Source organism: Herpailurus yagouaroundi, unplaced genomic scaffold (assembly GCF_014898765.1).
Source record: "Herpailurus yagouaroundi ecotype Mexico unplaced genomic scaffold, PumYag 166, whole genome shotgun sequence".
NCBI lineage: Eukaryota > Metazoa > Chordata > Mammalia > Carnivora > Felidae > Herpailurus > Herpailurus yagouaroundi.
Window position 1 is genome coordinate 36,678,136 of NW_024412407.1, and position 24,043 is coordinate 36,702,178.

At 40.7% G+C, this 24,043-nt stretch overlaps 1 protein-coding gene and 1 long non-coding RNA gene across 3 annotated transcripts in view; one reads left to right on the plus strand and one right to left on the minus strand.

Annotated features, from left to right (window-relative positions):
- The window catches only part of STYK1 (serine/threonine/tyrosine kinase 1), a 45,527-nt gene extending 23,274 nt beyond the window's left edge, over nucleotides 1-22,253 (plus strand). For both annotated transcript variants that reach the window (XM_040488924.1, XM_040488923.1), the window contains exons 2-10: nucleotides 5,075-5,219; nucleotides 5,896-6,030; nucleotides 8,700-8,966; nucleotides 9,768-9,949; nucleotides 12,514-12,597; nucleotides 15,220-15,428; nucleotides 17,230-17,270; nucleotides 17,884-17,980; nucleotides 20,727-22,253. In XM_040488924.1, coding sequence (XP_040344858.1) covers nucleotides 5,174-5,219; nucleotides 5,896-6,030; nucleotides 8,700-8,966; nucleotides 9,768-9,949; nucleotides 12,514-12,597; nucleotides 15,220-15,428; nucleotides 17,230-17,270; nucleotides 17,884-17,980; nucleotides 20,727-20,931 — 1,266 coding nt within the window. In that variant the 5' untranslated portion in view covers nucleotides 5,075-5,173 and the 3' untranslated portion in view covers nucleotides 20,932-22,253. The remainder of the gene's footprint in view (nucleotides 1-5,074; nucleotides 5,220-5,895; nucleotides 6,031-8,699; nucleotides 8,967-9,767; nucleotides 9,950-12,513; nucleotides 12,598-15,219; nucleotides 15,429-17,229; nucleotides 17,271-17,883; nucleotides 17,981-20,726) is intronic.
- Nucleotides 737-15,474, minus strand: LOC121038941 (uncharacterized). Its single transcript, XR_005794578.1, has 2 exons — nucleotides 15,361-15,474; nucleotides 737-1,153 (listed from the first exon to the last, which is right to left on the minus strand). It is a non-coding gene; the product is annotated as an uncharacterized LOC121038941 (long non-coding RNA).
- Nucleotides 22,254-24,043: the final 1,790 nt, after the last annotated feature.

Sequence of the window (24,043 nt, forward strand, 5' to 3'; positions counted from 1 at the left end):
CCCAGTGTGGCATTCATCTGGGTGGGTGGGTCACTTGTCTTTATAAAAACAACATGGCTGGCAGATCCATTTGTGTTGATACACAGGTGGTAAGGTTGAGGGTGGAGGCTGGTGTAACGTTTAACCATATTTTACGGGAATGGGACCAGATGTTATATGGAGATCAGTCAAGTGATTTCTCACAACACTTAGGCAGTTAGAGTGCAGGAGAATGGATCTAATTTTTAAAGTTCTGTTTGTACCCATTCATCAACTGATGGACATTTAGGTTCTTTCCATGTTTGGCTATTGTTGAAAGTGCTGCTGTAGACATTGGGGTGCAAGTGTGGTTTATACACACAATGGAATACTATTTGGCAATGAGAAAGAATGAAATCTGGCCTTTTGTAGCAACGTGGATGGAACTGGAGAGTGTTATGCTAAGTGAAGTAAGTCAGGCAGAGAAAGACAGATACCATATGTTTTCACTCATATGTGCATCCTGAGAAACTTAACAGAAGACCATGGGGGAGGGCAAGGAAAAAAAAGTTAGAGAGGGAGGGAGCCAAACCATAAAAGACTCTTAAAAACTGAGAATAAACTGAAGGTTGATGGGGGGTGGGAGGGAGGCAAAAGTGGGTGATGGGCATTGAGGAGGGCACCTGTTGGGATGAGCACTGGGTGTTGTATGGAAACCAAGCTGCCAATAAGTTTCATATTCAAAAAATAAATAAATAAAATAATAATCATAAACAAATAAAGTTCTATTTGTAGATGTATTTTGGTAAGATGAGTTTCTTCTGGACACCCATGAGTAAATTGCTGATCATATCTGGGAGACTATTGTGCTCACTGGACAGAAGTGTGGCTCGTGGGGGTTGCACTATTCTTGGAAATAGAACTGTCTTTGTGTGTAATGAAACAGACAGAGAGGGGACGTGGCGTTATGCTTGCATCGTGCCTATGCATGAGGGTTTGGAGAGTTTACGTTAAATAGTTAGCTTAATTTCAGTTATAGTCATTCGACTCCAGACTCTGTGCGAAGATTTGAGCTGCACTGTACTCCCCATTTCATACTCCTTTGTATCTCTTTCTTCATCGTGCTGTTTCCTCCTCTCGGTTCTCAGTTCAAGAAGGGAGCTACACTTTTCAATATGCCGACAGAAAGAAGCAACTGAGAAGAGAGAAAGTAAAGAATGATAACCACAAGTGAGGCAATAATATTGTTTTAATGAGAGGCCTGTCTGAGGGGATTTGGCATTGTAGATATAGGTATGTGAAAGCTATAGGCAGCCTACGTACATATGTTCCAGCCACCGAATAGAATGATCAGAATAAACAATTTCACAACTTTTATAGATCCTTGATTCCAGTGGCTTGAATATAGTAAAACCTAGTGATACATGGTACCAAGGAGAGAACTGTGGGGTAATGTTTTACATGCGTGAGGATTTTACAGTCTAGGTAAGGAGAAGAAGCAGTAGCCAGTATTATTTTTTTCTTTTTGAAGATTTTTTAAAATTTATTTTGAGAGAGAGAGAGAGAGAGAGAGAGTGAGTGAGCAGGGGAGGGACAGAGGGAGAGGCAGAGAGGGAATCTGAGGCAGGCTCCATGCTGCCAGCGTGGAGCCCAATGTGGGGCTTGAACTCATGAACTGTGAGATCATGGCCTGAGCCGAAACCAAGAGTTGGACACTTAACTGATTAAGCCACCCAGGCGCCCCTTGAAGATTTAATTTTTAAGTAATCTCTACACCCAGCATGGAGCTTGAACTCACAACCCCAAGATTAGAAGTCGCACACTCTACTGACTGAGCCAGCCAGGCGCCCCTATATATTTTTTCTTAACACAGTCAGAAAATGGTCTAGATATAATAGAAGGGGATAGAGTATTCGTCATATGGTACAGAAATGTTGGTCAAGAACATTCTTCTAATACATAGGTTAGAAGCTAACCAATAGGAAAAGTCATTCCAGAAGGTTTGGGCACCAAGGCATGTGTTTTCTCACACTGACACACTGGGCAGGCAGAGTCGTGTGGTAATTGAATATAAACTGCAGAGAAGAGAGTGATGTAGAGAGGAATATTGTTGCTACGGGCAAATATGAGCATCTTCTGATATAAATGCTTTGGTGGGCTCTAAGTGGTAAGGTAAGTGTACGCTTCCATGCATATGTGGGTAGCTATGCTTGGGTGTGTATACCTTAAAAATTCTAGACTCATGTGGTATGTTCCATATGTCTCTAGCCAAACTGTAATAATTGGAAAGAGCTTATCATACAAACACGTGGAAAACTATCTACTGAGTGGGCCTCACCATAGCCCTATACATTTGTTTCCTTGCTCCAGCATCTGATCACATTGGGCTTCTAGTTGTTAATAAACCTAGCTTCTTTAAAGTATCCATGCACAGGGGCGCCTGGGTGGCTCAGTCGGTCAAGCGGCCGACTTCGGTTGAGATCAGGTCATGATCTCGCGGTCCGTGAGTTCGAGCCCCGCGTCAGGCTCTGGGCTGATGGCTCAGAGCCTGGATCCTGTTTTGGATTCTATGTCTCCCTCTCTCTGACCCTCCCCCGTTCATGCTCTGTCTCTCTCTGTCGCAAAAATAAATAAATGTTAAAAACATTTTTTTTAAAGTATCCATGCGCAAATAAAATTACACACAAATGAACCTTGTTCAGGAAATGTAATAGAAGGTCATATTGTATCCAAATGACCACACTGTGCCCTGTAATAAGTGTGATATGTAGGTGCCAGGGTCTAGGCGTGGATTTGAATCATTGGGTGTGGGTATGTTTGACCACGTGTCTGTAGTTGAGTCTGGCCCACCATGAGCAGTTCTAAGTGAGGATACATGCGCACACAGGCCTTTACATTTCTTTCTTCAGTATGTATTAGTGGGTTCATGGTTTGGCTTCTGGGCAGAGCTCGCAAGTCGGGGCTGGCTGCTGACTGACTTTTTCTTACTGGTACTGTGGTTAAGAGAGATTATGGTCACAGAACATTCCCCAGAGAGCCAGACTCGTTTAACTGGCTGCTCCCTGGATGAACACAATTACATCCGATAATGCCCTGAAAGGGAAGTAAGAGGAAAGGAAAACAAGAATGAGAATGGCAGTGAGAAATTTTCAAACGGCTTTTGAATTCACCCGACTGAGCCAGTGTTTTATTATTTAAGATCTCCTTCTCCACCTTCTCGAGGCTCTCTGATTCTGGCTCCGTCCCAGGGCTTTTCCTTCCATGGGGTCTTGTGGAGTTGTGGAAACGTTCTCAACCACCTTTCCCCTTGCCTTTTTGGCTTATAATCAAATGAGATGGATGTTGTTATCTTATAATTCATTGACTGCATAGATCCCTTTTTAGGCACAAGCCCACAGATAAGCAGGTGCCTCTCCTCTGTGCTACTTTCTTCCTGGCTACTCCTCTGTTTGCATGGGCTTCTGTCAACAAACCACACACCTGTCTTTCTTCTGGGTGGTAAGAAAACTGTTTAACTCTCATCTCCCCATAAAGAAGAGTGAAAAGGGGGTGTGGCTGGAACTGGAAGGTCTCTTTGTATGTGTTTCCAGCACTAAGTGACTCTGCCTCCGTAAGTCACATTGTGGTTATTAGGACCAACAATAAAGCACAACAGACAATGTAGTAAAAGACCACCTAATATGGTGAATAGCACATATGTACAATATAGTATAATATTATATAAGCTACAGCTCTGATTCGTAAAGTTTTACCTCGTTATCAAATCACTGCAAAACTAGATCATAAACTTAGGATCACCTAGACAGTGGGAAAAAACAAAACAAAACCACTGTTTTTTTTTCCAGGTCAGTCAGCATTGACTAGAACCAGGCAAGACTCTTGTTAACCAAGGGCAAAATAAGGTTTGTAGATGGATATGAAAGAGTGGTAACCACCAGTTCTCTTCAGAAAGAAAGAACCAAGGTTTTGGACGTGTAATTTCAAATATATGCTGATGATATAGAATTAAAAGTGATGTACATAAAGCATCTGTGGCCCAATAAGCAAGAAACTAAGAACTACCGTTTACTTGGAGGAGAATTGGGACTGGGAGAAATGGAGAATGATGGGGTGGGAGAAAGATATTTATGGTATATCACTTTACCTTATTATTTTATATATATATATAAAATATACCTTATTACCTTATTATTTTATATAAAATAAAGGTAAAAATATATAAATATAAAATATAAATTAAGGTAAAATATAAAATAAAATAAGGTAATATAAAATATAAAATAAGGTAAAATACCTTATTATTTTATATATACATATATATGTGTGTGTATATATATATATATGTATATATATATATAGTTTTAGAAAGAGAAAGAAGATGGCTTAGTTGCAATAATCCCTTTAATCTATCTACTTGTTAGAATGAATGCCTGTGTCTGTCTATATAGAATGGGCAGGAGAAGGTCCAATTAAAAAATAAGTAATACCCAGAAAAAAATTAAACCTGCTTAGGATTTTTTTTTAAAAAATGTTTATTTATTTTGAGAGAGAGAGAAAGAGAGAGTGGGGGGGAGAGAGAGAGAGAGAGAGAGAGAAGAAAAGAGAAGAGAAGAGAAGGGAAGAGAAGAGAATCCCAAGCAGGCTCTGCACTGTCAGCACAGAGCCTAACGTAGGGCTCCATCCCACAAACTGTGAGATCATGACCTGAGCCAAAATCAAGAGTTGGATGCTTAACCAACTGAGCCACCCAGGCACCCCGAACCTGCTTAGGATCATAGGGTGGGTAGATCATTCCCATATTGCCTGTGGACCACAATTGCTCAGACAGGTACTATGGACTCAAGCATTGGAGCAGCGGTCTTGGGTAGAAGGGAAGCCTTTGAAATAATTTGAGAAATAATGGCATGAAAGGATGAAGCCAGATCAGGGCTATACTCCCTCTATAATAGAAAAAAGGAAAAATGCCAGGAAAAAATAAAGTTCTTCACACTTAAGTATCAGGCAGATGGATAAGATGAATAGATGACTCAGAAAGTTCCAGGTAGTCATGTACTTAATACCTAATGATCTATAGAGGTGTCTTAAAACTCTCTATGCTCCATTTAATGTTTTTTAGAACAACTCAGTCCTTGGGAATTCTTCTCAGTGGTGCTCTGTGCATTCTCTGAGGGCCAAGCATAGAAGTGGACAGCTGTGTGGCTGAGATGAGAGGGTCATGACACGAATGCTATTGGAATGCAGTCTCAGTGACAAGCTGTGTGGTAAGGACAAACACCACAGATGCCTATCTTCTGATTCTAGGATGACAGAGACTAAGGTCTGCACAGATTCTAGAAGGAGGATGAGATGACTTCTAGTAGAAATGAAGACGGTGTTGATAAAGGAATGGGCACACAGGAGGTCATTTTCTTTTTTATTTAATGCTTATTTATTCATTTTGAAAGAGAGAGAGAGAGAGAGAGTGCTCGAGCTGGGGGTGGGGCAGAGAGAGAGGGAGAGAGAGAATCCCAAGCAGGCTTTGCACTGTCAGTACACAGCCTGATGCAGGGCTCAGTCCCATGAATCATGAGATCATGACCTGAGCCAGAATCAAGATTCGGATACTTAACTGATTGAGCCACCCAGGTGCCCAGGTCATTGTCTTTGAAGAGGGGGGCAAGTGCCAGAGATCCAGATGTTGCGTCCTTAACCCCAGCAGGAAAAATGGAAGATGAGGCACAGAGCACACTTGATAGGCCGAGAAGCAGGGACACTTGGGTCTCTGATTAAAGAGCTGCTCCCTGTAGTGGTTCCACTGTATGCAAGTAGAGGGGAAGAAGGAAGAGATGATCGTTTCATGTATGAGGAGCTGAGAACGGGTGGATAGGGGAAGTTGAGTGAATATCAGATTGGGGTTCTTTTTCAATCTCTTCTTTTCCTGCTTGATTTCCTACCCAGTTGTCCGGGAGCAGCAGTATGAGATCATCATCATCCCAACTGTTCTGGTGGGCACTTTCCTCATCCTTCTTGCAGTCATCCTGTGGCTTTTTATCAGAGGGCAAAGAGCTCAACAACAGTCTCCTGGACTCCGAGGTAAAACTCAAAGTGGGGCTGGGGAAAGGCTCAGAGAAGATGGAGATTACAGAAAGTAAGACCCAAGTGTCAGTGAGCCCACGTCTATAAGGTGAGGTCCCCGCTGTGGGAGAGGAGGTCTGGGGCCCCTCTTGTGGAGTTGAATGGAGGTGAGCTCTTCTCTAGGAAATCATGAGTAGCAACTCAGTATGTGCTTGGTAGTTGAAACTACAATTGGCAAGAGAAACCTCATGTGGCCCGTTTCTGTCTTCTTTTCCTACTGCACTATCAACTATTTGGCCATGTGAGTGTCTACATATTGGGAAGGAAGATTAGTAGGTAAAGCCCAATGCCTTGTTACCAGCCTTGAAGGATGACATTTTACTCTGTAATACGTCCCAGCCCTGCTCTGTGCTCCTGGACTATGTGATGAAGAGGGGTAGCCTTCATAGCAGTCTCTGAAGTGTTAAGTAGGAGATGATGTCCTGTCCTGAAAATATAATGCAAGAGATTTAGCTCACATGAAACTAAGGGTGAAAAGAAGGAAAAAAATTCCCGACAGTGATCAGAAACTGTATAGTGGCTGGTCCTCAATCCCTCTCTACATTCGATCCCCACTGTCTTTGAATTCACTTACAGAAAAACTTCTCAAAGGAGTTGTCTAAACTCATTCTGGGGGTGCCTGGGTGGCGCAGTCGGTTAAGTGTCCGACTTCAGCCAGGTCACGATCTCGCGGTCCATGGGTTCGAGCCCCGCGTCGGGCTCTGGGCTGATGGCTCGGAGCCTGGAGCCTGTTTCCGATTCTGTGTCTCCCTCTCTCTCTGCCCCTTGCCCGTTCATGCTCTGTCTCTCTCTGTCCCAAAAATAAATAAACGTTGAAAAAAAAAATTTAAACTCATTCTGATGACTTCTACTTGTCACATTCTCCGAAGCTTTTATCCCCACCACTCTGCCAAAACAATTATTTCCAAGATCACCACTGACAGCTATATTGAGTTCTCATCGTGGCCTGTCAAAAGCATTTGACACAGTTTTGTACCTCCTCCTTCTTGAAACACTTCATTTTTCCTTTTAAATCTACAGTCACTTCCTAAACGATCTCATTTTCAGTCTTATGGATTCAAACACTTTCTCTGTTCTGAGTCTAGTCCCCCTTGAACTCCAGATTCCTATATCAAACCACCAATTTTGTAGTTTGGATCCGATGCACATCTTTGTAATATGCCCTGAACAAAGGCCCTGCAATTCCCTCACAAATGTCCTCCCCCAATCGTCTTTTCTACTAGTAAATGGCAAGCCCTGTCTTCTATGTGTTCAGTCTAAAATCTTGAAGATTTCCTTGACTCTTCTCTCTCTTGCATTCCATGTCCAATCCGTTAGCAAATCCTGTCAACTCTATCTTCAGAATAAACCGAGGCAGCTCTCACCTCTCGTAGATCCTTGTAATACACGCCTAACTGGATTCTCTACTACCACTATCCCTTTATGGTCTGTTCTCCACAGGATAGCAGAATTATTCTTTTAAGGCCTAAGTCAGTCCTGGCCATCTCTCCTCGAAACAAAATAGAATGTTTTTTCTTTTTAGAATTAGAAAAGCCAAAATTCTTTCAATAACCTTCCATGACTTGGCACTCTCTGGCCTTGTCTCATATAATTCTCCAGTTATCCCATATGGTTCCAGCTGTACTAACTTCATTTCTCTTCCTTAAATATGTCAGGCATGCTTCTTTCCTGATGCCTTTGCTCTTACTGTTCCCTCTGTCTAGAATATCCTTCCCAATACAAGTATGGTTTGCTCTTTAGTTGCTTCTAGGCGTTTCTCAAATGTCATCTTATCAGAAATCCCTTTCCTGACCTTCAAATGTAAAATAGAATCATTGGTGTTTCTGACTTTGCTATTTTCCTTCATAACACTCATCACCTGGTTTGTTATTATCTGCTTCCTTTCTCCTACCATTAGAGGGTAATCATAAGAATCTGGACTTTGCCTATTTGCAACACCTAGAACAATGCCTGGCACACAACATGTGATATTTGTCGAATAGATGGAATGAATGAATGGAGATTTAATGAGAAGAATGAATTTCTCGTTTCCAATGGAGAAAAGTTGACTAAGAAAAGGGGAAAATACCAGAAGATTTTTTTTTTTTTTGACTGAGGCTATAGGAAATATGCAATAATTAACTTTGGGAACATCTTAAGGGAGGAAGAATAACCATGGCTTGGAGTTGAGGAGTTATCCATACCGTCCTCTCCACCTTTAAAAGCCATTGATCAAAAAAAAAAAAAAAAAAAAAAAAAAAAGCCATTGATCGACTTAATCAATCGCCCCTCCTAGTAGCTACCACTACCTTTAAGTACCTGGAGGTAGAGTACCTATTCAGGAACTTCCTTAATTGTCTCCATACTAGACTTATACTGAACTATAATCCCGAGAGAGACAGAAAAGGAAATGTCATTGCCACTTTCCAGAGATCCATCTTGAGTTGTCTTAGAAGTAATGGGGTTATTATAAATATTCTAGAAAGGTTGCTATTGATGCTGGTTCACAGAGAAGACTCAGAAGTTATCCTCACATTGGGCAGAGAGAAAATTGCTAAGGGGACTTCCTTGCCAGTTTGTTCCAGGTTCTGTTCTCCTCGAGTCCCTGGGGTAGGGAACCGGTGGTTGGTATCATCTTTTCGTTCTAGGCATTGCCCCTGTGCCTCCATCTAGGGGCTTAAGCTTGGAGGCAGCAGGTCATGGAGGAAGCGTGTTTGTGCCACTTAAAGAGACATCGGTGGAAAGCCTCCTACAAACCATGACTCATGCTCTGGCTAAGCTGCAAGTGCCCCGGGAGCAATTCTGTGATTCTCTGGAGCAGATCCACAGTGGTAGTTATGGAGCCATCTATCGAACCAAGATGTACACTGGGGACCCTGCTAAGCCAAAGAGCGTTGTCATCAAGGCTTTGAAAGGTAAAAGGAGAAGTGTTTGACTTCCTTTCCCCTTTTTCACGTTTCCATTGTGAGCCCTCAACAGTGAATGCTGACAAGCTTGCCGACATGAAGACTCATCAACAGATAGCTGGGATCACCATTGTGCGCAGAATAAGAAGGGAATAGAAAGTGAAAACTTGAGGCCGAAATGTTTTCTTTAGGGACCTTCTCTAGCTCAAGCTTGCCTATTGAGGCTGCTAGAACTCAGTTTTTCATATGGATATTACTTGCATGAGGATTTTGAAGTTGTTCCTTCTTTTTCTGCACTATCACTTTCCCTAATGCTGTTTTCTTCCCTTCCTTCTTCCTCCCTCCCTGCTTTCCTTCCTCCTCCCTCCCTTCCTTCCTTCCTTCCTTCCTTCCTTCCTTCCTTCCTTCCTTCCTTCTTTCCTTCCTTCTTTTCTTCCTCCCTCCCTCTTTCCCTTTTTTTTTCTTTCATATGGGCCAGTAATAGGGGATAGATACAACAGAACAAGGATAGGATAAACAAGAATACTAATCAAAAGGCCTAGGCAGTGATCATATTTGAATGTGAACACTTGTCTATTTAGGCAAATGAAAGCCTATCCAGTTCTAAAACCTATGATTCTATGTTAGCTTTGACAAAAAAGCAGTGACATTGAGGATTATCTTCTAATTAGTTCCCTTTCTATTTACTTTTTGTCTATACTTACTCTCCTTTGGAGCTTTGCCATCTGAGGTTGCTTCCTCCCTCATACCTCCCATTTTATTGGTAATGTTCTGACTGCTTACTTCCCATCGCTCTCCTGTCCTCCACAGAACCAGTTGGGCTCTATGAGGTGCAGGATTTCTTAGGGCGAATCCAATTCTATCAGTACTTGGGGAAGCACAAGAACCTGGTACAGCTGGAAGGCTGCTGCACAGAAGGGCTGCCGCTCTATATGGTGTTGGAGGATGTGGCCCAAGGAGACCTGCTCAGCTTTCTCTGGACCTGCCGGCGGGTAAGCGGTAGTGTAGAGGTGTTAGGAAGGAAAGGCTTGACTTGGCTGATTAGCTGTTCACATGTCAATTAGCCTGGCAAATGACGAAGCAGAGAGACATTATAGTAACATAACAGAATGACTGAGTATCACCATCCAATAGAACTTTTTATGATGATAGAAATGTTCTATATCTGCTCTGTCCAAAATGGTAGCCATTAATCACATGCGGCTATGGAGCACTTGCAGTGTGGCTGATGTGACTGAGAAACTGAATTGCTAATTTTATTTAATTTTAAATAATAAACTTTTAAATAGCCACATGTGGCTAATGGCTACCAGACTGGGCAGTGCAGATTAGAATATGAACTCTACGCTTTGCATCGTACTAGCTGTGTGACTTTGGGCAGGCCACCTCTCTGAGCCTGAATTTTCTGAATCTGTAAAATGGGGATAAAAATAAATTATTATGAAAATTAACAGAAATTATGCATGTAAAAACTCTTGTTAGTACTGCTTGTAATTTTGTTGCTGTTAGTCTTAAAAGTGTGTCTTCTATTCCGTAACATTGCTCTAGTATGCCAGGGTGGATGAGGCGAAATCAGCTTGAAAGTTTTTGTACTTTAAATTCTTATTAAAAAAAATTTAAATGTTCAGAAATTTCCAGACTAAAATGCAAGTTCTTTTCCTAACAATTTTCCTACTTCTCTATATATTCGTCTTTCTGAAGTGCTGCATTTTCCTAGTTAGTTCCTCACTTAACCAATGGACAAGTTCAATATTAATCAAGCCTCCTCAATAGACTGATTATTTTACTACTAATTGTGTATGATAAAGGGACCCTGTTTTCATCCAAACGAGGTACAAACAGGATGATGTGCAAGTCTTTAGGCGTTTAACTCTTTTTAAGAGGTTATCCATCTGTAACTTGTTCTCTGCTGTAACCTCACTAGCTTCTATTTTCAAAACAATTATGCTTCTTTATTTTAGACCATTGGAACATGCTTTCCTCATTACACCAAACTTCTCCCTTCTCTTTTTTGCATAGTCATTGTCCACTCATCCTTCAGATCTTTTCTTGTCACCATCATGTGCTATTTTCCATGACTTTCATGGTGCATATATTTATGCATGATTATTTGATTATGATTCACACGTGTTTGTCACATTGTAAGATCCGGAAGGCAGCAGATATGTTTATTTTGCTCCCTCTTGTGTTCTGAGGTCCTAAGATGGAACATGGCACATATTAGGCATTCAATGATGATGTGTTGGATTAATGTGCTTAATTATCGCTCTCTCTGACACACACACACACACACACACACACACACACACACACTATCCCAGGAAAATTGTTGCTTTATCCAGGGGATAGTCTTATATATATTTGTATTTCTTACCTTCCGTCATTCTGTGATTCATCTACATTCTGTATTGTTTTTCCAGGCCACTAAATCATTGTACTTCTCTGCATATCTGAGAATCTCTGATATTAGCCTCTCTTTGAATCTTAGTCCCTGTTTTTGTATCTTTTCTTTTGCCTTGATACTTGCATTTAAGAACTCTGCTTATTAAATTCAACACCCCCAAAATAAATAATCCAGTAAGAAATGGGCAGAAGACACAAACAGACATTTTTCCAAAGACATACTAATGGCTAACAGACATGAAAAGATGCTCAACACCACTCATCAACAGGAAAATACAAATAAAAGAAGCCCATGAGATACCACCTCATGCCTGTCAGAATGACTAAAATTAACGACACAGGAAACAACAGATGTTGGCAAGGATGTGGAGAAAGGGGAACTCTCTTACACTGTTGGCGGGAATGCAAACTGATGCAGCCACTCTGGAAAACAGTGTGGAGGTTCCTCAAAAAGTTAAAAATAGAACTACCCTACAATCCAGCCATTGCACTGCTAGGTATTTACCCAAAGGATACAAAAATACTGATTCAAAGGGGCATATGCACCCCAATGTTTAGAGTAGCACTATCAACAATAGCCAAACTATGGAGAGAGCCCAAATGTCCATTGACTGGTGAATGGATAAAGAAGATGTGGTGTGTACAAAGAAATATTACTCAGCCATCAAAAGGAATGAAATCTTGCCATTTGCAATGATGTGGATGGAGCTTGAGCATATTATGCTAAGTGAAATAAGTCAGTTGGAGAAAGACAAATACCATATGACTTCACTCATATGTGGAATTTAAGAAACAAAACAGATGAACATAGGGGAAGGGGGAAAAACAGAGGGAAGCAAATCATAAAAGCTTCTTAACTATAGAGAACAAACTGAGGGTTGCTGTGGTGGGGCGGTGGGGGGGGGACGATGGGCTTGATGGGTGATGGGTATTAAGGAGGGCACTTGTGATGAGCCCTGATGTAATATGTGGGTGATGAATCACTGAATTCTGTACCTGAAACCAATATTGCCCTATATGTTAACCAACTAGACTTTAAAGTAAAACTTAAAAAAAGAGAATATCTCTGTGTCTCTCTCTCTCTCTCTTTTTTTTTTTTTTTCAAATCTGTTCATGTCATTCTGATATAATGCTTTTATCTTTGTCTCTTTAGGATGTGATGACCATGGATGGCCTTCTCTACGATCTCACAGAAAAACAAGTATATCACATCGGAAGGCAGGTCCTCCAGGCTTTGGTAAGGCTGGGCAAAATGACCACAGATAGTATGGATGTTTCTTGTTAGCCTGGTATTTGAAATCATATTTCTAATATTTATATTTCCAAATGGGGTATACATTATAGAGAAAATCAAATGGAAGTTAGGGGGCAGAAACCTAAGCACTGATAAATTGTTTTTGCTTCTTTCTTTATGAAATTATTTAGATAATATACTACAAGATGGGTAATTCTGGGCAGAAAGTAGTCAACTTAGGGTTTGTAGAAGGAACAGGACAGGTTTTAAAAGGTTTCTCAGTCTTGGGGCACCTGGGTAGCTCAGTTGGTTGAACGTCCGACTTTGGCTCAGGTCGTGATCTCGTGGTTGGTGGGTCTGAGCCCCGCATCGGGTTCTGTGCTGACAGCTCAGAGCCTGGAGACTGCTTGGGATTCTGTGTGTGTGTCTCTCTCTCTGCCCCTCCCCTGCTCATGCTCTGTCTCTGTGTCTCAAAAATAAAATAGACATTACAAGGGTTTCTCAATCTTAAAGGTCAAAACTCAGGGCCAAGAGTTAGATGCTTTATGCTCTTACTTTCTCATATATACTAACATGAAGAGATATAACATGGCAAATAATGAGCAAGTTGGGAGGAGACACAGGAAGAGAAACCAAATGGGTGAAAGGCTGCAGAGCCACAAGGAAGTGTACAATTTTGTACCTGAAAAACAGGAAAGACTAGTTCAGGACACGTTTGGTTGGAGACTTGTTTTGATACCAAATGTGATAGGAAATATATAAACTTCAAAAAGAACAAGGAATAGTGGGAGAGAAGATATCAGAAGGGGCAACAGTGAGATCATTCCTTCATTTTAAGCCAACTTAGATAAAGAGGTAAGAGAAATAAAGCAAGATTAAAGAGAAAAAAAAAATGTACCTTTGTCAGGATTAACCAGGAAATTTAGATGACAATTTCTATGAAGTTATTTAGATAATAGTGTTTAACATTAGCATTTGGTATAGAAAATCAGGGTCTGTGAGGCTACCAGTTTAAGCGTTTGGTAGATCTTGCCTCCTTGAGATGTGAAATGTACCAGGGATATAAATGGAATCTGGGAAAGCTTAGAAAAGAAGGAGTGAGGTGTGAAAGAGCAGTAGTATACATGTATAAATGAATATTGTCTACAGCGTTTGGAAGGCCTAATTGGTATGTCCCCTTGATAAAGTCCGGGTGTCAGAATACAGCCTACCTTGTATTCTGAGCCACAACTGTGGTGGTGCCCCACACGGATGCGTTGACCAGGTTACCAGGTTCAAGATTACCAGTTACAAGGCAATATCATACTATCTTTTTTCTTAATTTTAACAACCACAAAGTCACGACATTCTTTAATTCTTTAATAATTTCTTTGCTCTAAAACTTCGCCTCACGGGGACAGAAAACTGCCAGTCACTGGTTCCTTCATCATCAAGGACTGGAAATGAACCACTTACCCTCTCACCTTTTTTTTTTTTTTTTTTAATGTCATTCTTGTTCAGCAGTCATAGACCTCAATCTCTAGCTCTTTGGTCATGTATAGATTTTCAGCTTCTTTTTATTTATTTATTTATTTATTTATTTATTTATTTATTTTTTTTTATTTATTTTTGGGACAGAGAGAGACAGAGCATGAACGGGGGAGGAGCAGAGAGAGAGGGAGACACAGAATCGGAAACAGGCTCCAGGCTCTGAGCCATCAGCCCAGAGCGTCGGGCTCGACGCGGGGCTCGAACTCACGGATCGCGAGATCGCGACCTGGCTGAAGTCGGACGCTTAACCGACTGCGCCACCCAGGCGCCCCAGATTTTCAGCTTCTTATCCCTTGAATAGCCTGATGTTGGGGGGGAAGGAGTGCAGCAAATCAGCATCATCCAGGTGCAATGGTTTTTAAATGCTTTGTTGGCTGTGCTAGAATCATTGCGACACTTCATAAAAATAAAGATTACCAGGTTCCTCTTCCTAGATTTTGGTTAAGTACAGCTGGTGTGGAAAGTGTGTGTTTTTCAAAAGCTCTCAGGCAATTAATTCTTGTCTGCAGCCTGACTTGAGAATTATGAGTAGAATTTGCGGTACTTCCTATGAATTAGAATACCTCGTTCTGGTTACTACCACTCAAAGCGGTGGGGCTTTACGTAATCATTTAGATTTATCGCAAAGGTATTTCCCTAACTCACCTTAGTTATTTTAGGGACAAAATGAGATGATATAAAGCTCTGTGTAAATTCATTACTATGGCCCTCAATTTCACTGTGCATATATTACCTTGTTTGGGTGATTGCTGCTAGAGACTTGAAACCGGCTTCCTTTTCTGATAGCTAGCTGGGTCCTATCTGAGAGGAATGTAAAATCAGGCAGGAGTTAGAGCTTGACTCAGAGCGGCTGATCATACTTTCCAAACCTTATTAAAGCTATCCGGGTTATTTGTTCAGTTTGGTAATCCTAAACACAGTGCAAAAATGTGCGATTTATTAGAGTGCCTTGGAAGTGATATGTCGTTATCAATGAGGCTTGTTCAGAGTTGAAAATGTCCGTGTCTTTTTGAGGATTCCTAGGACTGTTTCTCCTTGTCTGTGACTCGAGCCATGACCTCAGACAGCTGATCCGTCCTTATCTTATGCTGACAGGAATTTCTCCAGGATAAGCATCTGTTCCATGGGGATGTGGCAGCCAGGAATATCCTGATCCAATGTGATCTTACTGCTAAGCTCTGTGGATTGGGCCTGGCTTATGAAGTCCATGCCCGAGGGGCAATCCCAGCTACTTACCCCATACCTCTCAAGTGGCTCGCCCCAGAACGGCTTCTGCTGAGACCAGCTGGCATCAGAGGAGATGTGTACGGTTTGTTCCTGCTCTTTGGACTTCTTCCCTTCTTTTTTCTCTATTTATTTTGGGGAGATAGAGAGAGAGAGAGATTGAGCGTGATGGGGTGAGGGGCAGAGAGAGAGGGAGAGAGAATCCCAAGCGGTCTCCCTGCTGTCAGTGCAGAGCCTGATGCAGGGCTTGATCTCTCTAACCGCGAGATCATGACCGGAGCTGAAATCAAGTCAGAGCCACCCAGGTGTCCCAGACTTCTTCCCTTCTTGACCTAGGTGTCCTCCAGTCCCTGACCATGACTGTGTCTATTGTCAGTTATGTCTACATGTGAAATCTCTATTTAGAAGTCAGACAGACTCTCAAGGGCAAATGTGTGTTTTGTGACAGAGCTCATATTGGGCATCTGGCTACAGTCCTTTTTAGTGTCTTTTAAAGTTTGACTCCTGTATTAGATTAGCAGCCATAATTAGGAAAGAGAAAAGAAAAATGAAAAGATTATTCATACCAATATCCAAGGATTTAATCTAGTAGAGACCCCTTTATCTGAAGGAGGTAGGTCCGCTTAATCAAAAGCTGTTAAACTAGTAATTATTAAAATAAAAAGAAATATACATACTTCAAATAATTTATTTTGGCTTAAAACGTATAAATATGTGTGTATTCATTGGTCTTTTAGGGGAGGGCCAAGGCTTTCTCTATGAGGACGGACCTCCTAAATGAAGTTATACGTTGTATTTCTTGTGTAAAAGCATGCATAATACATTGTTTTTGAGTTTTTGCGTGAGATGATTCTGAGTGAGAAACTTGAAAAAAATTGTGAAGCAATTTGACTGCAGACACTGATTATTATTTTTTCCAATTTTCTACTGTTGGCTCTCCCACACAATTGGACAACACTTTCTTTTTAGCAGCTTATTTTTATAGAATACTTTCAAAGCATCCAACCTAGTTTTCAGGAGCTAATGCATTTTTTTTTGCATTGATATTTAATTGATTACATAATTACATTGATACATATGATGGCATAAACAGTATTGTAAAGAATCATGATTGGTTTTTGGTAACCAGATAATTCAGCAGCTTGGAGAAGCACAGAGAGGTAATATAGAATATCTTACTAGCCTGAATGTTGTGAGCAGCAGAAAAAAATTAGAACATAAGTTAATATGGTGAGTCAATCAAAAGACTTCCACTGCTGCTTCACTCACATCTGCTTTTCAATAGGGGTCTGGGAGTAATAAGTTTAACTAGGAAATATGGCTTGTTTAATGATGATGTTATAGAATAGTGAAATATACATCTCTCAAATCATATTGCTCTGGCAAATATCTATTCCCATTATGTGTAACGCTTGCTCTGTTAATGTGTTTCCTAGGTTTGGGCAGTTAGAGCTATTGGGGAAATAGTAGATAAATGATTAAAGCCTCACTGGGATTTGTGCTAAGAATAAAGGTTAGAATTTCAGCAGGAAGAAATGGAAAGGATGAAAAGGATGCACAGGGTCATTTCTTTTTGTTTGTGTAGATGTGTTTGTGTGTTTCCATAAATATACACACAGTGTAGCAAATAATAATAAACATCCATTAATGTGAAATGTAGAAGAAAGGAGACATAAAGCCAGTCCACAAAGAGATTAGACTTGAAGGGGATTGAGCAGCAGTGCTTTTTAATTACTTTGCTTATGTTATCAGACGCCCTTAATTTCCCCTTCATTGTCTTCTTTATAGGGTTCTTATTTGAAGACCTCTGAGAGTTGAAATGAGCTCTCTTTAGGAAAGGCAGAAATAGAAACTAAGTAAATGGCTTTGTTTCTTTCACAGCTGGTCCTTTGGAATCCTGCTTTATGAGATGGTGACTCTAGGTAAGGAGGGTCCCTAAAGTAGTATATACCTGGATGCAAATATCCAAGTATGTTTATTTGAGTGGGGGGCGGCATATTCTGAGGAGAGGTTTCCCTACAATCTCAGGTTTGAACTGGGCTGACATGAAATCCCCCTCATCCTTTTAATTTTTTTTGTTTTTTTTTTTTTTTTGCTTTCTTTTCCTTAACACTTTACCAATTCCAAAGCACATTTTAAAGTCCAAAGAATAATTCCAAGGGTGATTTTGTATAAACATAAATGTATTGTCCTGAGATGTATTAATCCATTTGATTGAGAAAATGCAGTATTTTCCCGTGCTTGGGGAGTAGAGGGCACATCTCATTTCTCACTTTGCTTTGGTACTTTTGTAAAGACTCAACATTATCCTAAATTTTCAGGTTTTTTCCTCCCAAACACCTTTTCTACCCCCCAGACTCTCTAAGCTGTGTCGTGACTTGATCACCAGGGAACACTTATATTGTCTCTAGTATTTTCCCCTTGGCTCCACCTTTTGCAGGCAGTTAGCCCCGGTGCATGAAGAGTCATGTTATAGTTGGTATTCTAGAGGACCTAAGGTTCCCTTGCTGCTCTCCTTTTTTTCCATGCCAACAGGGGCACCGCCATATCCTGAAGTTCCTCCAACCAGCATCCTGCAGCATCTCCAAAGAAGGAAAATTATGAAGAAACCAAGTAGTTGCACGCATACCATGTAAGTGGCTTTTAGGACCTCCTCTCCTCTCATTACAATGCCTTTTTGATCCCCGTCGATCTTGCCCTTCTAAAGTGGCTCAGATGATCCCTATCTGTCCTTTATGTGCTAATATACAGCCTTAGACATACCTATGCGGTAAAATACATCTGCTCATATATCATATATATTTACATATGTGTATATGTGTGTGTATATCTGTGTACACCCACACACAATGTTGAAGCAACTACTGAGAACTATATGAGGGTTCTAAGTAGATAAAGTTCAACTCTTTCAGAACCTTCTAAAATAGGTAAGGAGGGGACCAAATCCAACGCAAATATAGTAGTGTTTTGTCTGTCTAAATGTCAGTATCAGTCAGAGACTACCAGCCTCAGCTCTAATATGGCTGCCATAAAATCCATTCCCCTAGTTACTCACTGACTCTTATTAGCATTTAACTTTTAAAAACTATGGACTATCTATTTTTTCCAATTCTGATCAAATTAGAAGGCAACCAGAAGAAGGAGGGTAGGAAGAAATTAGAAAGATGGGAGGAATAGCCAATAATGTCAGCAGAAAGGGACAGCTGGTGAGCCAATGCAGAGGCAGAAAATGGAAAAATTAAAAATTACACACAGAGTTTCAAAACCAATGAAGTACAAAAAGGGCTTGTTAAAGAATATAAGGAAAGGTTAAAATATTTATAAGAAGTCAGGGGAGAATATATTAATATACATTTCTTATAAAATTATTGGTATTTATAAATTTTTCAGCGTTGAAAGGGTAAATTTCCATCACCTGAGTTTAACATCAATGAACAGTGACTGTATCAAGCAGATTATAAGTGTTAAATATCATAACTATATACACACACACACACACTCACGCACATGCATATGTATAGTATAATAATACTGCGTGGATACACTGGAATGATTGTTGAAAGCTTTCTTGTTGGCTTTTAAAAAAAAATTTTTTTTTTCAACGTTTATTTATTTTTGGGACAGAGAGAGACAGAGCATGAACGGGGGAGGGGCAGAGAGAGAGGGAGACACAGAATCGGAAACAAGGCTCCAGGCTCTGAGCCATCAGCCCAGAGCCTGACGCGGGGCTCAAACCCACGGACCGCGAGATCCTGACCTGGCTGAAGTCGGACGCTTAACCGACTGCGCCACCCAGGCGCCCCTTGGCTTTTTTAATGTGTAAAAAGCTGTCCCCCCTACCGGGGGGGGGGGGGGGCAGACACTGAACCAATAAAGTATCTGATCTTCAAGAATTTAGTATTTGGATGAGGAGATATCTAAAAGCAATATGAAAATCAACATAAAATGGGAGGCCATATAAAAGAATGATGAAAAGTTCAGACTCAGGTCATAGAGTCAAAAAGACACATGTTCACTCCTAGTCCTGCTACTTTACTGAACATTGTTGACTTTTCTTGAAATAGGTATAATGATAATCCTACCTCAATGTTATTGTGAGGCTAAAATAAAACAATGCATGTTAAGTTCCACTACCATGCCTTATAAAATAAATAAGTTCTTGCTAAATGTCATCAGTGTTATTAAATTGGCATCTTTTACACTGTACGACAGTGAGGAGTGTGGGAGACGCAGTGTGGGCTGAGGTTTTTAAGGGAAGGTTGCACAGAAGAATTGAGACCTAAAACAAACCTGCAGGAAATGATGACCATAGAGGGTATTCGAGGAATTGGGCATAGCACCAGCAAAGACAGAGTTGGGTGTTAAAAACCACATCTAAGGCATTGCAAGACACTGACTTAGCTGGAGGAGAGGGTTCAGTTAGGCAAGGTCTCTGAGGCAGAGAAGCTAGCAGGGAGGATGTCGGCTTTACATGGAAGCCACTGTAGGTTCTTGAGAGGGATGAGACATGAAAAAAGTGTCTGATAACAGACATTATTCATTCTTTGTAAACTGGGCTGAAGAGAAGACAGCTTAAGGTGGTAAGTACTTTTATCTAGATTAAGGCAATTTCCTGGAGAAGCTAAATAATAAAAGAGGGAAATGGCCTGGGTTAATGAAAGGAAATATTTAATTAACTAGATTACTCAAAATAATATGAATCATATTATTCTTCTTATTGTATTCTTCTTCTTCTATTTCTTATTTTCCTGGCTTGGTGTAGCTTTTACTGGGAGACACCCTATAGCCATGGCCTGTCATGCTACAAGTTAGTAACATCTAAAGATGAGAAACACTTAACTTGTGAGAGTTTTTGGTAATAGAATGAAAGCAACTGCTTTGTCATACCGATTCTAGTTTGAGAAATCCTCAGTCATTCCTACTATAATTTTTTTTTTTTTTGGAGTTTACTTCTTTATTTTGAGAGACAGAGCAAGCAGGGGAGGGGCAGAGAGACAGGGAGAGAGAGAGAGAGAGAGAGAATCCCAAGCAGGCTCCGCATGGTCAGCGTGGAGCCTGATGCAGGGCTCCAACCCACGAACCGCAAGATCATCACCTGAGCGGAAACCCAAGAGTCAGATGCTTAACCGACTGAGCCCCCCCAGATGCCCCCAGTCATTCCTATTATGAAAAGGACCCTGATGAGAAGATGATGTTAAGAGATTTAGTATTAGGAAAAGAAAGGAATATTATTCTCTGGAAAGAATATAAGAGGACAATGAGAAGTAGATTAAACAATCGCGGGGTGGTTGTTGTTGTTGTTAAGTTTTACTGGAAGAGATGTGTTCCTCAAATATTTGCCTTGTCAAGGAAGTCGGTTTCTCTTGCTCCCCTTTCAGGTACAATCTTATGAAGTCTTGCTGGCGCTGGAGTGAGGAGAGCCGCCCTTCACTCAAAGAGCTACACTCACGCCTCGAAACTGCCGCTCGATCTGCCAATGACAAGGCTGTGTTGCAAGTGCCTGAGCTGGTGGTGCCTGAGCTGTATGCAGCTGTCGCAGGTATCAGCCTGGAGAGCCTCTCCTACAGCTACAGCATCCTTTGAAGATCCTTGGGCACGAAACATTGACTGGTGATCACATCCTATTGAAAAGAACTCCTCCAAGGACAGAAAACAGCTTTCTAGCGGGACATAAAGGGAGAAATAGGACCTTCCCCTACACATTTCCCTGGATACCTGAAGTGATGCGAAATGAGGCTCTCCACACCGTCTACCATGGAGACTGAGGAGTACAATTTCATCTCTGCTGTCTCAGTCCTGAAGACCCAGGGTAGACGGTGGTGGATAGTAGCGTTGCAAAGAAGGGCTTGGAAATCTCCAGTGTTTGTCTGGCATTGCACTCATAAGCTGGCCCTCCCACCACAGGCTGGTTTCCTCTTGAAGCATGCCTCTACCTAACTTATTACAGGGCCCAGAGAAGTTGCAGTCAGCTGAGGGGATAGAAAGCTGACAAAGAAGCTGATGAGAAAGAGAATTAAAAGGAGTATAGATGTGCACCAAGGTCATCCTTCAAAGAGGTGGTGGAGGAAGGAGAGAGATAAAGTTCTTCAATCCTGGTCCATCCTTGCGGGACTGGAGGAGGACCAGGAAGGCAAACTTGTGAGCTTCCCTTTGGGTACAGATAGGAGAAAGATGGTCTCCTTTTATCTACTTATGAGACAAGTGAACTCTGCTGGAAATACTTTTAACTGGAGCTGGAGGGGTCCTTTCATGATTAAGAACATTCAACATCTATTGTTCATCAGACTAGCTTCCTGGTCCCCATAAGACTGTCAGCCCCTTTAGGCTGACAATGAATATACAGTTGACCCTTGAACAATATAGGTTTGAAATGTGTGGGTTCCCTTACACATGGATTTTTTTTTCTTGATAAATGCAGTACAATACTGTAAATGTATTTTCTCTTCCTTATGATTTTAACATTTTCTTTTTTTCTAGTTTATTTATTGTAAGATTACAGTGTATAATACATAGAACATACGAAATATGTGTTGATTGACCGTTTATGTTTTTGGTAAGGCTTCTGGTCAACTGTAGGCTATTACTAGTTAAGTTTTGGAGTCCAAAGTTATATACAGATTTTTGACTGTGCAGGTGTCGGCGCACTTAATCCCTGTGTTGTTCAAGGGTCACCTGTACTATGTATTTAATAAGTAGGAAATGTGAATGCTTAGTAGTCCAGAAGGTCTTTAAAAGGGTTAGAAAACGATGTCATCTGAGACAGAAGGATGGTAGTTTCTGATTTTCAATCATTCACTGATGTACCGTGACACTTCATTAAATTAATATTTATTGGGTAAAAATAGGATTTTCTAGTATATAGCTGCCAAAATCTCTATAATAGAGAGCATGAAAGTAAATAAATGGATATTTATTTACATATAAATAATAATGTAATTATTATTATAAATAATAATACAAATAATAAATTAATGTCAACAGAAAAATTCAAGAGATAATCTACATTGCCAGAACACTGATTCCTCACGTGTAAATGGGGATAATACCTACCTCACAGGGTTGTTGTGAGGACTGAATGAGAATATATATATTTGGACAATATTTGGCACATATGTGCTCAATAAATGGTAGTTTCGTTGTTTTTTCCCTTCCTACTCATATCTGTTTCATTTAAAATCTGCTGTAGCCAAAAGGAGAACCTCAGTCTGCCAGTAATACTGCAAGGCAGGACATGCTTAAAGATGGTATGATACAGGGACGCCTGGGTGGCTTAGCTGGTTAAGCGTCCGACTTCAGCTCAGGTCGTGATCTCACGGTTTGTGGGTTCGGGTCCCGCATTGGCCTCTGTGCTGACAGCTCAGGGCCTGGAGCCTGCTTCAGATTCTGTGTCTCCCTCTTTCTCTCCCCCTCCCCTCGCTCACACTCTGTCTCTCTCTGTCTTTCAAATAAATACATAAATGTTAAAAACATTTTTTTAAACAAGTCTCACATGACTAAAATAACGAGGTCATCGTTTTTGTGTGAGCTTCTGGATGATGATAGTAGCCTCCTACTGTTTAAAAATACTGAAAATATCATGATGATGACAATTTATCTGAACAAGTTATCTGTGATTTTAAAGAATATTCTGGGTGCTCTGGAGGGACATCTAAGGCTGCCATAGGAAACATAGCTGGCAGCTGAAAATTTTGTAGACGTTGGAATCCTGATGGAGTCATGATGAGTCATTCAACTGAATAATGATTCTTGCATCTGTAGGAATACCACAATGATTCCTCAGGATTTAAATGGGTGTTAAGCTGCAATAGAGAGAAGGGAGATAGAGTGGCTTGGCACAAAATGATAAAGTCCTATGGAATCTCGTTGTTTCTTGCCTGTTCACATAAGTCAAATTTACAAAATACTTATGTATTTATTCAAATATTTTTAAAACGGTGAGTGTTAGGGCCAACTGTGCCAGGCATTGTTCTAGATGTTGGATAAAACAAACAGAGGGCTTTTGATTACAGTCTGGAAAGAGCCTGTATGTATATATTTGTGTAGGTATAATTATAAATTATGGTTAAGCGCTATGAGGAAAAAGTATAGGATAGTAGAATGAGATGTAAAATGAGGGCCTCCCTGAAGAGATGGTATTTAAACCCAGACAAAAAGTGAGGAGAGGAACCATCCAGGAGAGGGACTGTATGTGTGAAAACTCTGGGGCAAGGACAAAAAAAAGCATAATTTATTTGAGGAACTGAAAATAGGCAAGTGGATGGGGACATACTGAAGTTAGGAGAAAAGTGGTGCATAATTAATGGGAGAGCTGCTCTTCCATACTGCATGTTAAAATATGTTCTGGTAGGAGGGAAATCAGCAATCAGATGATTGCTATTTAAAATTTCATCCATAATTTTATTTCTTTTTCTGGATACAGGTTTAGAAAACTGGATACAGTAATTGTTCATTCTAAGAAAACTGGGTCTTTTCCTCACTTGGCCAGGCTCTTTCCAAAAGGAGGATTATATTTCTGGCATTTCGACTGGTCAGACAGTCATGGTATTTCCGAGCTAATGAATGGAAAAGAGAATTAAAATATCTACCATTCAATTATGTTGAATCTGGGCTAGCCTTTGTATTATTGTTTTGATTCCTTCCCTCCCTTGATCCCGTTTTCCCAATTTATGCTTTATTGTTCAAAACAGCCTCTAAC